General features: G+C 44.0%; 1 protein-coding gene across 4 annotated transcripts in view; it reads right to left on the bottom strand.

The window, feature by feature from the left end:
- KIF16B (kinesin family member 16B) overlaps window positions 1-9,561 on the bottom strand; it is a 133,880-nt gene extending 124,319 nt beyond the window's left edge. For all 4 annotated transcript variants that reach the window (XR_006168172.1, XM_042814757.1, XM_042814769.1 and 1 more), the window contains exon 1: window positions 9,485-9,561. Coding sequence is in view for 3 of the 4 variants with exons in the window: in XM_042814757.1 (XP_042670691.1) it covers window positions 9,485-9,531 (47 nt within the window). In the remaining variant the exon portion in view is untranslated. The remainder of the gene's footprint in view (window positions 1-9,484) is intronic.
- Between the last annotated feature and the right edge of the window lie 5,955 nt (window positions 9,562-15,516).

Raw genomic sequence — 15,516 nt, 5'->3', positions numbered from 1 at the left:
AAAGAACTCGCATACTTCCCCTATAACAGGATAATCTGACAAACAGTTCATTTGTGTTAAAGATAAGTTACTAAACGTAGTCCAAGAGGATGCAAATGAGTAAGAACTGCCTCGACTCAAGGTGATTCTGCAGCAGTTTCATGGAAGAATCACAGAATATCCCAAGTAAGAAGGAACCCACAAAGATCTTAGAGTCCAACTCCTGGCTACAAACAGAACCACCACAAAATATGTCTGAGAGAGATGACCAACTATTTCTTGAAAAGAAAACATAATGTAGATATCTCCAAGTCTTTCTCTCTTTCTCTCTCCTTCCCTTATATTCCCCACCTACTGTCAGAGCAAAGACATGAGAAGTTTTGCACCTCCATGTGTACCTAATCCAAGTAAAACGTGGGCAGTATCTCCACATTTCAAGGCAACCTCCTTGCTTTACATCATTTATCTTGTCCTTCACAAGGCTTCCTGAAGATTCTCCCATGGAAAGAAAGGAGTGGAATGTGGAAAAGCACTGTTATTTTGTATATGAATGAAGAATGGAAGTATTACAAAGAAGCAAAACGTGTTTGGTCTTCTTCCAAGTTCATCTCTAAGGTTCTCCAGTTGAAGTTTTTATTAGTCTGGTCTGCACTATTCAGACATCAGAGCATTTATTACAGCTTATCTCATCAGAAAATCATGATATTGATACCACATTAATCTGCTGTGGTTACCATAGCATCTGTCAGAGGTGATTGAGGAAAAGAACAGAAAAAAACAATGCATTTCTGCCACGGGGCAGGAGGGAAAACCAAAAAACATAGAATCACAAGTGCCAGCAATTTTCCCAAATACAGTGTTTCCAAAGACCACTTCAGCCCACACACAAGTTTATGTGGATGCAGGTACTCCCCAAGCTGCTGCTGAGCATCTCTATGACAAAATGAAAAGAGGCCCAAAAGAATACACTCTTGGAAATTCACTGTAGACATCTAATGGACTACCTGTTGAAAAGGGTTTTATTGAAGAGCAGATGTGTGATTTTGTTTTTCAACTACTGAAAAACACAGTCTGAGAACTTGTTAAAGCAACTCAACCACGCTCAGTGGCTTTTCTTTCCTTTTTTCCTTATATTTACACTTCAGGCACAATGCTATGGATTTCCTATTTTATCACTCTGTTCACTATGCAGGTGTATTTCTGGGGTCACAATGTGAAAGCATGAGGGCTGCTTAATGACCAGGAGAATTCAAGGTAGATTTAACTAAAAAAAAAAACAAACACAATGTGTCACAAAAGGAACTTGGCTTCTTGTCACTTGGTAACACTAACTGTACCTTGCTGCCCTCACGTCTCATTGAATCACACAGCCCAAAAGCACTTCCCCTCCTTTGAGTAGCTCCTAAAACATTCGATTCAATTCCATGCTTTAAAATGTCAAATCAAAACCCCCACTACATGAGGATGCTTTTGTTACAAATCACAAGAGAAGTAAAGTTGATCACATCAAAAATGCCACAAAATTCCTAATTTTCTTTCTGCTCTCTGGAGTTTTCTGTTCTTAACTTCTTCAGTGCTTATTGAAATGTTCTTACAAAGTGCATCTTTAAAAGGCAGTTTATTTTTTTAAACACACACAGGTTCACATCAAAAATAAAGAAAAATACTTCACAGACAAAACGCCTTCAGCACTACTTGGGTCAAGGACACTTTTCCCCAACCATCAATTTAAAAAGTCTCAATGAGTTTGTTGAGAATCAAAATCTGAGCAAGTCAGTCAATCGGATTCAATCCCAAGATTTCAGGTAAGAAGAAATAGCCTCCTATGGCATGATTGTGATTGTGTCTCAGGAAGAGGACATGGTGCACATACCTGAGGCTTCAAAAGAACAGTTCTATCACGATGCCCATTTGTTGTGTGATAATCTTTACACTTTGCTAGTGTGGACTGCTGGCTTAAAGTGATAGGCTCATTCCCTTCTTTGGTAGCAGTTGATCAGAAGTCAGCAAACTATGCAAATCACTAAATGAGAGTTCTGCCACTCCAAATGTTGTTTCACAAAGCGGGTGAAACCAGAATAATAAACTTAGTGACAGAGAATGTGGAAAGAGGGAAAACACCGTACATCTCCTGAAACAGAACTGGTCCCTTAGTTCACAGACCAGTACACACATTTCACTTCTTATACGAAGGACAATGTAGATTAAATGCTTTTAGTCATAACAATAAATTTCACCAACAATACTGAAATGCAGCAGTTTAATCTCCAGCAGTAAGGCTCTTCTGGAAATGAACACATGGTGTCCTTGTGCTGTCTTATGTCAAATGATAACCAGCTTTTCTTGGAACATTATGCACACTCATGGTAATATAGTCTGGTCACTGCATTAAATCATGTACCTGACCTGCTTTTTAAGTGTGTCTTTTTAACTGTATTACAGGTAGAACTGACCTCCCACCAACTCAGGCCTAGTCAATATCCACACATGCAGATTTTGAATCATTAGTAACAGCTCATTTAAAAAAGAAAAAAAGCTACCATTTCCACATATCTGAGGTCAATGATCACATAATAAGCCAAATAATATTAGCAAGCTATCTTGATGGCTACTTGTCTGGTTTCCCTGCACAGACAGAGTGCCAGACCAGGCTTGGCAGTGGCCTTACTTTCTTGTGGTCCTCCATAGCTGTGAGCTGTAAGTGCTGCACACAACCTCAGATGCAACCAAGTTCATTTGAATGACATCCTGGAATTTTGTTGTAATTATTTTGAAAGTTTCTCTAGCACTCTTAGATTTTAGTCTGCACTGCATTTTGCTTTCAATATCCTGTTTCTCCTGATTAGTTCTGCTGTTACTCTTGCTATTCCAAGTCAAACAGTATCAACTTAACCTCTTGCACACAGCAAGGCTTGATTCAAAGAAATCAGACTGCTTCCTTTCATTGGTTGCCCTTGGCTTTTGGGGAAAGAGGTCCTCTAAGTAGAAATGTTGCAGTAAAATTTGTGCCTGACCTCACCCATCTATGAGCCTCTCAGGTAAGTCATAGGGCTGTTCTTTGGTTACTCCTTCCCTTAACTGCGATGCACACAAGCAATCCGGGTTGAACAACAAATGACTTCAGTTATCTAAGCACAAACATCTCTCAAACATAAGCAAACAGAAACATACCGGTACACTCCATGTTTCTATATCTCACTATGCTGCTCCATATTTACTTTTTGGAGAAAAGCATTCATAAATCCAATACTTGAAGTGCCTGAGTGTCCAACAGTAAGACCTTTAGTCCATCAGCAATTAAGACACTACTGCCATGTATGCTCTCCTGTTAGATAACTCTAATAATCCCTCCCTCAACAAATAACCCTGGCTTTGTATCTGCAGCACAGGGAGGACTTTGCTCTTCAATTCAGCCTGCTGTTCACCCCAGAAATACCCACCTTCAACAAAAAGCAGAGCAAGAAAATATTTTATTGTTTGCCATTTTAGTGATATGACACGGATGTAACCTGATAATAATGCATTTGGTAATACTGAAATAAATGAACAAGGAAACGCTATTCTAAAACCAACTTTTGGTGTTGAAAATACCTAAGATCATAAAGATTTGGAGGCTCACGTTGTAAATGAGAGCACTGAACCACATTGCTGCATGTGCCCACGCTGCTGCTGCACTCCAGCCACATCAGTGCTGGGAGGTTTTTGTCCTTTGGTGCTATGGAAGGCAACAGGAGAAACAGGGAGGTGATTGTGAAAATCCCACATGCTTGGAAAACTTTAAGGCATTCATATTAAGCATTGAAAAGGTCAGAAAAATGAGCTATATGTGGGCTTCCTGTTCCCTGGTGGTTCATGCAAGCTAAGGTGCCAGCCCCAGGAATTAACTCGTCACTAACTGGATCACAGCATGGTGCTCAAACATTCAGAGCTCCTTCCAAAGCAGTCAGGTCACCTCCAGTTTTGCCACTCACCAAAGTGAGGATACAGGTCTGCAGGTGGGACTCGTCCTCTCTGAAACATCTTGCTTCAGCCATGAAAATGGCAAGATATCAGAGACCATGTACACAGTTCAGTTTCGGTTCTGTGCATAAAGCCATGCAAAAAACTCCACAAAGGAGGCCAGAGGCAGAATGGCAAACACAGGAGCTACTTAAGTCACCTCGGTCTCCTCTCACCTTCCTATTCACATGAGATCACATCCTATAATGACTTTCTTCAAAGGAATTAGCTCTTCCCAGCAGCTTGGGCTTTCATTCCCCATGGGAGACTGGCTCTTCCACCACCTAAACTATCTCATTAGCAGTAATTCCTTAGATACAGTTTAAGCTGATGCATTACTAGCTTAATTCCATTATTCCCAAGACACTAGGAAGGAGCCATAACTAAATATTTAATTCTCCTTTTCAATATTTAAGCCTAGATTTGCATCTCGTAATCTATTCCAGCAGTCATAACGTGAAGTACACATACAGCTCGATATTTTTTGAATTAATGACTCCAATCATTTTTGTTGATCTTTCCCAAGCATATTCAGATAATGAGGTTCCAGAAAAAGAGCTTAAGAAGGTACCAACACGGGGGCTCATCAGGAGAAGCACAGAAGGCAGCTTCTGTTTGGCTGTGTGATGTATTTGCGAGCGGGAGCTGAGCTGTGATCACACCACACTCACAAGCTCAAATTCATCTCCTCTAAGCTGAAAAACTTCAATAATTAACCACAGAGGAAAAAGGTGCAGAAATAAAAGAGAGAAGCAAGGCACAAGCCACTGATGTTCAAAAACTACGTGCTTTAATACAGGTGAGAAGTTTTGAAGAAACAACACCGGAGAACGCTGGCAGTCTTTACTGCTTGAACACCAAAGCTTTGGTTTGCTTCTGCACTGCTGATGTTTTCTATTGCAGAAAGGCCTTAAGAGAGTCCAACTAGTTTTTCTAGAATATCTTGACCTGCAGCATCCCAGTTCCCAGCCAACAATCATCCCTGGTGTTCACTTCTCTCTTTGGTATTCACTTCCTACCTTAGCTAAAGCCATGGACTCATCACAGCCCACTCCTTCACATAGCCATCCAATACCACACTTTATCACTTCTCTGATACATCACTCAACCATTTGTCATTTAAATCACTGAAAAGAGATCTTCACTTTTAGGCTTGCAAAGTTCTCAGCATACTGTGAAGATAACTTTGGCATTAAAACTTCCCACAATCATGGCCACTGCTTCTTCCATTCCCACCCAGACAGGACTGGACTCCATATTGTAGAATCACAGAATGGCTTGGGTTGGCAGGCACCCCAGAGATCATCACGTTCCAACCCTCCCTGCCACAAGCAGGGCCACCAACCTCCAGATCTGGTACTAGACCAAAGATCTAATATTTGCTTGCCTTAAGCAAGAAAACCCTGAAAATACAATCATACCCCATGCTACTACACTGATCATAAGAATTCCGTCCCCTCCTTCTTGTCACTGATAACCTAGACTTCTCTGTCAGCCCACTGTGCTCTACTGTGGTTTCTTCCCCATTTGCTTTAACAGCAAGTCCTCCAGCCTTTCCTCAGTTTTCCCATGGTCTGCTTGCAGCCTTCTGACACATCTTACTGCACCCCTTTCTCAGACCTGACTCCTCTACACGCCATCTGAGAGGGCTCACAAAACGCAGCACCTCTGTTTCCCAGCTCACATGGTTAGCTCAACATTCCAAAACTACAGACTGCAGTAACAGTCCCAAACTACTATCGCTGAGGCCTCTACAATCCTTCATGGCATTCTTACATAATTACAGATGCTTGTGTTCTTCAGCAACTGCTAGATAGTGACACCTTCCCACCACGTTAACCTTAGGTAGGAAGCTGGCACACCCACAGGGCATCATCATGTCATTGCCAACCATAACCATCTGCTAAGTGCATCTTCTCTTGGGTCAGCTAAAGGGTAGTGATTAAGGACAGATGATGTGTACACTGTCATGCTGATGCTCCTTTCCCTCTTTCACTCATTACAATTCAGAAAACTTGAGTGTAACCAAGTTGCAGAATAAAGTTCTTTCTACTGGTTGCATCTCTTGACAAGAAGAAATAGCAAATAGCAAATAAAAACATCAATTTGCATCCCACACAAAACCAAGACCTGTTATTTTGAAGCTCCATTCCTCTTAGCATGAACTTTACATGATCCAAGAACACAGATCTGAACCCAAATCTTTATGCACTGATCCAATACCAACACTGGAAATAGCACACTGATGATAACATACATTTGCACCGATACATACACACACACATACATCCAGAGCTTATTTTATGGCAGAAAAAGTGCATCTAATGAGACAATTTTCCCAAAGGAAAAATCTGCTAAAGGGTCATTAAATGGATTCAAGGTTTTGGACTTGAAAAATGGCAAAGTGAAAAAGTCATATTCAGAACAGTTAGTTCACCTTTCCAAGTCAGCATTCAAGTAGATTTACATTGGATTCAGTCTCTCCCCTTATAAAGAATGAGATGAGACACAGTACAACCTCCCCGGGCACACCACAGCCTCACCTCCCCTCACAGGTCTTTCAGCTTGTGTCCTTCTTCAGAATCACTTCACCTTGTCTCACTCCCCTCTATGTTACACTGATAGCAGGTACTTTGTCAAAACGTTCCATCTTTTGCATCTCAACTCAAACAAGCATAGATAGCTAAGAAGTGTCACAGGCCCCATCATCTCCTGTGCGGATCACTTGTAAACATCAAGGAAATGAAGGTTCCAGCTGGCTCTTCACTGTCCCCTTGTTTATTGCAGCTGCAGCTAAAAACACTCCAGTCACAAGTTTCACGTGAAACAAAGCAGCTTATTTTATACCTCTGCCCTTTGCATTGCTAGATTAATTTGAGCTGTTGAAAACTCTGCTACAGATACTAAGGCATGGATTGTGCAAGTAGTTATTTATAAAAGGCAGCATAATGTTGGTTCTAGATTTCCCAAGGTGCTGATCAAGATTTAAAATATGAAGAGCAATTGATAAACACATAGGAAGAAGAATTTACTGCAGGGCTAATGCATATTTTGATGCCAGCTGCACCTTCTGCAGGTAAAGACTGCGTATAATCCTCCCCTCGTATATCCCACTAATTACATTCGATCACAAAATGGAATATATTGAATACAAATACAAGAAACAGAAGTAAAAGGTTCAAAATCATAAAGACCTTGTGTTCCTCTATGACTCCCTGAACTAAAACCAAATAGAGTAGAGCTATCAGAGTAGGAAATCAAGGAGGAATAATAATTAGAAGAAGCAAATGGATTCTTGAACTGTGCAGATACAGCACATAACGAGAGCTGGAATTGGGCTCAACAGGACCCCAAGGCCCAGCCATTAAGCAGGCAGTGAGTAGCCACCAGCAGCCCTGTGAAGGCAGCCTGTATGTCGGCAGCAGCGTGCCTTGAAGACCATCACATCTCTCTGTAACCTCATCATTCTGTCCTGCTACTGGACATTCTGAAAGGATCTTGACGAGAAACTGTCTTCTGAGAGGAAATGTATGGGATCCTCTAGTCAAACCCTCCAAATTATAAGTCAACAGTTTAACGTTTCTAATGATTGTTTTAGAAAATGAACCTTTCGATTAACAGTAATCAAACCTAGCGAGAGCCAAAATGCATCAACCACCTAAACTGAGCTCCACGCAAACTTCTGCTCTACGAAGAACACCTACTCTTCTGCCAGCTGACAGGCTTTGAGCCATTTTGCAAATATAAGGACAAATGTCACTGCAATTTTGTATTGAATTAGGGAAAGCAAAGAGTAAATAGAGAATTATTACGTAATTGAACCTTCAAGCTCAAGCTCACAACTGATTTCAAAATAGTGACTATAAAGTCATTAGATATCACTTTTATTATGTCATCCAGAGATGCAGCCTCTGCAGTATAGATTTGGGATGTTAACTTCCAGAAGAATAGTCGAGGGCTTTGACAATAGCACTGAAATGATCAAACTCCTTTCAGATCAAGCCAGTGAAAAAGAACAGCAAAACGAAATCACAGCAGAAGGGAGAGGAAAAAAAGGAATATCAAAATCAAAACCAAAGCCTGTCAACTAAGCAATGGCACAGCACGCAATCTGAAAACAAACCCCTCCCTGTCACACGATTCATTCCAAGGCCCCTGTTCATGACTTATTACACCATTAGCAGTACTATTACACCATACAGTGTAACTGCTCCATAATGCAGGAGTTTCCCAATAACTATTCATTAACACTGTCTTCTCTAATTAAAAATGACTCATGACATAAGTTGCATTGTATGACTAAGCTCAGAACAAACCATAGCACATTTACAGGCACACATGAGATTAAATTTAACTCTCCACAGCAACACGTCAAAAACTTTGGCAACAAGCGCTGCAGAGTGAACACCCAACTGGAAAGTCCCTTTCAGCTCATAAAAAGGCCCTCTGTCTAAAAAATACTGCAGCACTCACAGCAATGACCCATAAAGATAAGCATGGCTAAGAGAAGACAGACACAAGGGAGACCAGTATATGGAAAAATAAGACTACTGGTCCTTACAGTTTACAATTCTTCTGAAGGAAAAACAGGGGGATCCTCAGCTTATAGCAGCACATGATCTAGCTGTAGGTGTCCCCGCTCACTGCAAGGGAGTTGGTCTAGATGACCTTTAGCTGGGTGACTTCCACCTGCGGCTTATTAGTTGTTTTCACCCCCTGTCACAGCCACCCTGTTTGCTGCCACGCATTCTCCTCTCTTTTTTTACCTCTGAGCACATCACAGCTTCAGCACAAACCTCTCCACGCTTACCAACACTCTGAAGTCCTACGCTGCCTGTTGTTGGAGGCTGAAGTGCATACAGAACCATGGGATCTACTGAGGATTTAGTGAGTACTACTGGTGATAGGTGGATGATTGGACTGGATGATCTTGAAGGTCTTTTCCAACCTTGGTGATTCTGCGATTCTGTGATCACCAAGGCTGGAAAAGAACTCCAAGCCCATTTAGCCCAAGTGTTCCCCACTAAGCCATGTCCCTCAGCACCACACCTACGTGTTTCTGGAACTGAAACTGTTCATGGACAGTGACCGTGCTCCACGTGCAGCTTGTGCCACTGCCTCACCCGCTCTTCCACAGAAGGAATTCTTCCTGCTATCCAACCCGAACGTCCCCTGGTGCGACCTGTGCCCAGGGGTAACGTTAGAGATTGATAAGCAGGACGGCGTTAAAGACAGATCCGAACCACGTTTAACAACGAGGGGTGTCGATGACAAACAAGATAACACGCGGACCCGCACAGCTCAGCTGCTGGACTCCGGCTGCCCGACACAACGCTCGTCTCTCACGCCATCGGACCCCGCCGAATGGAGCCCCGCGGCGCTCCGGCCCGCCCAGCCGTTTCCCCTCCCGAAGTTGCAGCCGTCCGCCGAGAAGCGCCCCAAAGTTCCTCGCACCGCCCTCCCAGCCCACACCGCTACCGGCAGCCCCGCGACGCCCGGCACTCACCGCCGGTTCATGGGCCGCACCCGCACGGCCACCTTCACAGAGGCCATGGCGCGGCGCGGCCCGGCCTCGTCCCGCCGGGGCCGAGCGCAGAGCCCGGCCTAGGCCATGTCGCTATGGAGACCCGCCCCCGCGCCGCCCTGCCCCGGCCGCTATGGGGGCAGCGCAGGGACAAACAACGGCGCGAGGCGCCGCTCCGCCCGGCCCGGCCCCGGCTCTGCCCCGCCTCCGGGTGGCTCCGCTCTGCCGGGTGGCGGCCCCGGGACGGCCGGGCTCCTGGAGGTGGCTGTACACAGCTACGGACATAGGCGCCTGCCTCTCCCTGTCCGCGGACACAGCGGATGCAAATCTGTCCTCTGCGTTATCTATGGCTATCTGTGTTTTATCTAGATAGGTATCTGCAGTATCTGTGTATACAGCATGTTCCAGTGCTGGCGTCGGTGCTGGTATCTGTGGATATCTGTCTCTGTCACACATCCACGGTATCTAGAGGGAGATCTGTATCGATCAGTACTTCATAGAATCATAGGATGGTTTGGTTTGGAAGGGACCTTTAAGACCATTCAGTTCCAGCCCCTTGCTGCAGGCAGGGACACCTCCCCATAGAGCAGGCTGCTCACAGCCCACCCGGCCTGGCACTGAGCACCTCCACGGAGGGGACATCTATAACCTTGCAACCTGTTCCAGTGTCTCACCACCCTCACAGTAAAGAATTGATTCCTAATATCTAGCCTAATTCTGCCCACTTCCAGTTTAAAGTCATTTCCCCTCATACTATCACTACCTGCCATTATAAGAACTTTCCTGCAGGCCCCTTCAGGTACTGGAAGGTTGCTATAAGGTCTCCTCAGAGCCTTCTCTTCTCCAGGCTGAAGAGCACCAGCTCTCTCAGCCTGTCCTTGTAGGGGAGGTGCTCCAGCCCCTCTCATCATCTCCATGGCCCACCTCGGGACCACTCCAACGGCTCCATGTTCTTGTGTTGGGGTCCCAGAACTGGACGCAGTACTCCAGGTGGGGTCCCACAAGAGCAGAGCAGAGGGGCAGAATCACCTCCCTCGACCTGCTGGACACATTTTTCTTGATGCAACCCAGGACATTGTTGATTTTCTGGGCTGCAAGCACACATTGCCAATTTATGTTGAATCTTTCATCAACCAACACCCCCCAAATCCTTCTCCTTAGGGCTGCTCTCATGCCATTCTCTGCCCAGCCTGTATCTGTGCTTGGGATTGCCCCAACCCGGGTGCAGGACCTTGCACTTGGCCTTGTGGAATTCCATGAGGTTGGCATAGGCCCACCTCTCAAGCATGTCCAGGTCTCTCTCGATGGCATCCCTTCCTTCTGGCACGTCAACTAGATCCACACTCCCACACACCTATATACATTTCTAACTGTACTTTTGCTCCTGCTGTCTGCAGAGCTGAACAGGAGCAGCCCCTGGTAGGTCGCCAGTTCTGTGCTGAGTTACCAAAACCCAGCATGGCTGCACATATCCTTTATCACTTTATCACAGATCCTCCTGTAAAATGGAAATATATTCTGCTTCCTATAAGCAGTTTCCATTACAGATGGAAGTTGGAGAATCTGATGCACATACGTCGTGGCCAGTGTAAAGAAGCAAGATCTATCCAGGCTCTCAGGACTTCTCTGTACCCCTTCACTACTTCAGAAATGTATTTCTCCCACCAGGCTGAAGTATGAACACTACCACCAGCCTACTGACAGCAGTGCCAGGTTTGGTTTTGTCAGCAGGACTCATTACACCTTGCATGGGGGCTCTAATTGGCATCAAGAGGCTGGAAGCTACAGAGAAGCACGGAATTGTATTTCAGTGTAACATAAATTATAGCCAGCAAAGTAGCAGAAAATGTGGGATAGATTAATCCACTCCATAAAACTAAGCAGAACTCAGTTAACTATTGCTCTGGTTAGAGATGCTCAGCATCTGCACTACTTGCCTGGCTTTACCCCCCATTCACATGGAGAATAGTTTTGTTCCTTGGACTCATTTCTGTCTGTGGCTTTCTCTCTTCTGATGGCACTGTCCCTTTGTACAGCAATGAGTTAATAATTGACTTGAAGTTAGTATCCTGTCAGTGACACATTCTCACACTGATTATGTAATGCCTTTTGCAAAGTCACAAAATTAGTTGTATGAGAAGGGACCCAGGAAGAAGCCTGCTTCTTTATGGACATGTCCTGTGATTAAGCAGTTTGGTGGATGTTTGAAGGAGTCTGAGGGCTTAGGAGAGTCAGCCTATTCACAGTCTAGCCAGAATTAAATATTTTTGAGACCTCCATGCATAAGTTACAGTTTGTAGATATCAACAAAGAAAAAGCAAATGTAAAGGCACACATGCATATCCACAAGTGCATCAACCTCCGTTTCTTAAAAGCCCACTGGAAAAAACAGCTGTCAGTTTCTAAGTACTAAGTATTTTACACTCAGAAACAGGTGGCAAAGTCTGTAAACCAAAATTGGAACCAAACCCAAAGAACACATTCCAAAATATTTCTCTACTTCCTTAGCAAAAAGTCTTTAGAAGTAAATGCATCACTAGATCCAGTCAGTGAAACATATTCAATCAGTGCTTTTCCTTGCATTATAACAAAGTCTCTTTGCTACCTTTCACTCTTGGTTTGGAGAACATGTTCCACCTGCTGTAGAAATTAGGCTTGGACACAGAGATGGGATCTTTGGTGTTCCTGTGAGCCTCCAGAGGAGATAAACTGGGCTTCATCTAAGCCTTCATCTATAGCCTTCTGTGCTTCCTTCTTACTCTTGGCCAGTTTAATTAATCAGACAGCCATCTCCAGAAGCCCCACTCAGCTGCGCACTCAGAGCCTGCATGTTTTACTTTGCAGCAGAAAGCTCAATGCTCACTAGCTAAGTTTCAGGAGTGCCTTCATACTCACTTGGCACAAAACACGTGCCCACACATCTCTGCTTTGAACTCACTCTGATCCCAGTCTAAGCAGAAACAAAACCAAGCAGCACATGTCCTCTGCCAGATTTGCAGTGGCACATGGTTCCTTCCTGCTTAGGTTTTTCTGCAGCTGTGCCCAAGCCAACATTACATTTGGCCACACACGTGGCCAACTTAACAGGCAATGGCTGCCCTTCTGCTCACACAGAGGATGCAAAAACTTCCTCAGGTCATCCTGATGGAGTATCTAAGTGGAGCCCTCCAACGGCTAAAAAAGAAAGGATTTTGTTATATTAAAAATTAAACCAAGTGTTATACGCACCCACACTAAACAAGTAGAATTATCCAATTTCCAGCCGGACTCAGCAGGCAATTTCAAGTAAATAAGTATCAAGCTGTCAGCTTGAAATTCTTCTTTAGAACTGTGGGTTTTGATGAGTTATTGCCAGTACTGGATTTTGGCATCTTCCCCCTTGCTCCTTCCAGTGGTTGCCTTTGAGTTTTCAATGAAATGCTGGGAGCAAGGACATCAGTCATTCAGCCAGTCCTTTTGGCATGGTGCTGCTGGTGGCTCAGCTCAGAGCAGTGCTTTTGGGACAGCCTGGGATGGTCACACAGAGCTGCAGCAACTCAAGAGAGCAGAGGACAATGGCATCACCTGGTGCCTTTGGTGGCTGTGTCCAGGTAGAATAATGTCCTTGCCACCAACGGGGAACCCTGTACAGCTTTCACTCAGCAGGTCCATTCCTCTCAAGTCTTCATTTACATCCAGCCCTCATGCTGACCTCTGTGTTTGCAATGATAACAGATCAGAACAGAACTCCTGTCGCACGTAGCAAACCTCCACTAAAAACCTGCTCGTGGCTCACCCAGCAGCTGGATGTATGTGGTTAATTCCATCCTCCCTCCCATGTTGCCCCTTCCTGAGAACCCCATGCCCATCACTGGTTTGGGGGCAGCACCAAGATGCATTTGCACTGGGAGTTTGGGTTCTTGGAGCAGAGATCCCTTCCTTTGGTTTCCCACATTGAGCATCGAGAGCAAACCCTCTTCTGGACTGCAAAAAAGAAGGAACAATTTGTAGATAACTTTTGAGTTTCGTCATCTGAGGGAATTAATCAAACCTGGATGAAGCACCCATTCAGGCTGCTGGATACACAGTGCCATTGTCAAGTGTTGTTAGACTGAGCCAGAGATGAATCAGAAATGCTCCAGCCGAAGCTGAGCTGAACCAAGAAGCTACGGGTCTGCCTCCCTGCTCCTTCGATCAACTGCTAATTGCTTCATTAGTGCTTCTGTGAATTGATTTTCCTGCTGCTGCATTTTCCACCTACCTTTAGTTTCCAAGCATTCTAAACATACCTCATGTTGGAATAATCAAATAAGGTGAAACAAATGCGCTGCTTATATCCAGATATATTTGATAGGAGACCACTTCAGCCTGCGCAATACAATCATCACCTCAAGTTATAACCATGAAAACAAAAGCACTTAATTTCTATTTTATAACACAAAGGGGAGATGTTCTCGCACAACAGGAAAAGTCTGTCCTGCACAGAAACTTTTCTCATTACAAAGAGCACTCATGAGTTTCACAGGGTACATTGTAGCATTTCAAATGCATTGTAGGCTTCTCTGAAATGAGGTTGGTTTTGTCCCCTCTTGTTTCACTTTCAGTTAAGGAGCCTGACAAGAAAAAGTATGGTACATAGAAGCAGAAATGAAGAATAAGTGGTTGTAGTTGACATTTAATTTCTGCACAGTTGGAAAGAGAAATGAGACTGTCTATTGTTCGAGCCATTATTTTTCTCAGCCATCCAGCAATTTGTTGTTTCTTTATTAAGTATAATAGGGAGATGTTCTGATAATTTGTCCTTAACAACTTTTTATTATTTACAGCTCATGTACGGTGGCAGCCTCTGAGCTCCTTCCTTTGCTGCATTTTCTGTTACATCACTCAATTAACACAGAGACAATCTGTTATGTCAAAAGGTAACACGACAGTGCTTGATAAGCTAGCAAGCCACAGAAAGCACTAATAACTTCTAATGAATTATCACAATGCTGTGTTCTGAGATGTTCTCTCGCTGGCACTCTGGGATTTACACGGCACATTAACACACAAACTGTGTCTGGATGGTGCTGCTGAGATTAGGAAGTGTCACTGCTTGGTGTCAGAAACAGCTGCACACCTCACGGCTTTCCTTATGGAGACCGCAAAAACAACTGTGAAATAGCATTTCTAAATAGGAGAAATCCTTCCATTTGTCTCCATTTTACCTCGTCAGCAAGAGAGAGAAGCTACGAGGGGCACTGTGCTCTGATTGCTTCTCAGTGTCCAGGTTTAGGGCAAGAGAGGGTCCATCATGTCCCAGCCCTGGGGAGCAGCAGGCTGCAGATGTGTGCAAGAAACTGAACAGCATGAGAAGCTCTCCTGAAGGCCAGAGGAGGGTTGGCTGATGTCATACAGGAAGTAATAATTAAGCTTTCATTCTGTATTTCTGATGCTATTTCTGTTCCTTCTCATGCAGAAGCTCTCCTTCCCTCTTCCTACAACAGTTTGGGATGTGAATTACTGAGCAACTTCTACTGTGGGTTGAGGAGAACTGATGATGAATGGCACTCTGCACATAAAGTACAGCTGCATGAATTTCACTCTTCATTGGCTCCCTCATCTTCATCAGCTACTGGAATTCCAGTGGAAATTCAAGTTACTATTATTATAGCCAAACAACAACAGCAACAACAGAACCTAGGAAAATATAAATGGATATGAAGCCCGAAGTAAAACTCTAAATCACTGAGCAATCTTGTATTGACTTCAGTACAATTTTAATCAATATCTGCAGGGGCAGACAGACAAATGTATTCTCGGAATAATGTTCCCTGAGAAAACACTTTGAGGATTTGGATAAGCCAACTTTGCTGAGAAACAGATTGCTCTTGTTAGTATAGAGCACATTTATTTCTTAATATGCTATTCTATGTGAAGTCTTGTTGTATTTAGTGTTAAGATTAGGATCAGTGGAAAAATAGACTGAGTCCAGGTCAGCCTTCAGAGGAAGATAAGGCCTTATCTGCAACCCCCAGGGAGAGAGCTGGAGCAGG

The sequence above is a fragment of the Centrocercus urophasianus genome, unplaced genomic scaffold (genome assembly GCF_019232065.1).
Source record: "Centrocercus urophasianus isolate 14NV4802_14NV808 unplaced genomic scaffold, USGS_Curo_1.0 seq_10, whole genome shotgun sequence".
NCBI lineage: Eukaryota > Metazoa > Chordata > Aves > Galliformes > Phasianidae > Centrocercus > Centrocercus urophasianus.
This window is presented reverse-complemented; position numbering and strand designations above follow the sequence as displayed.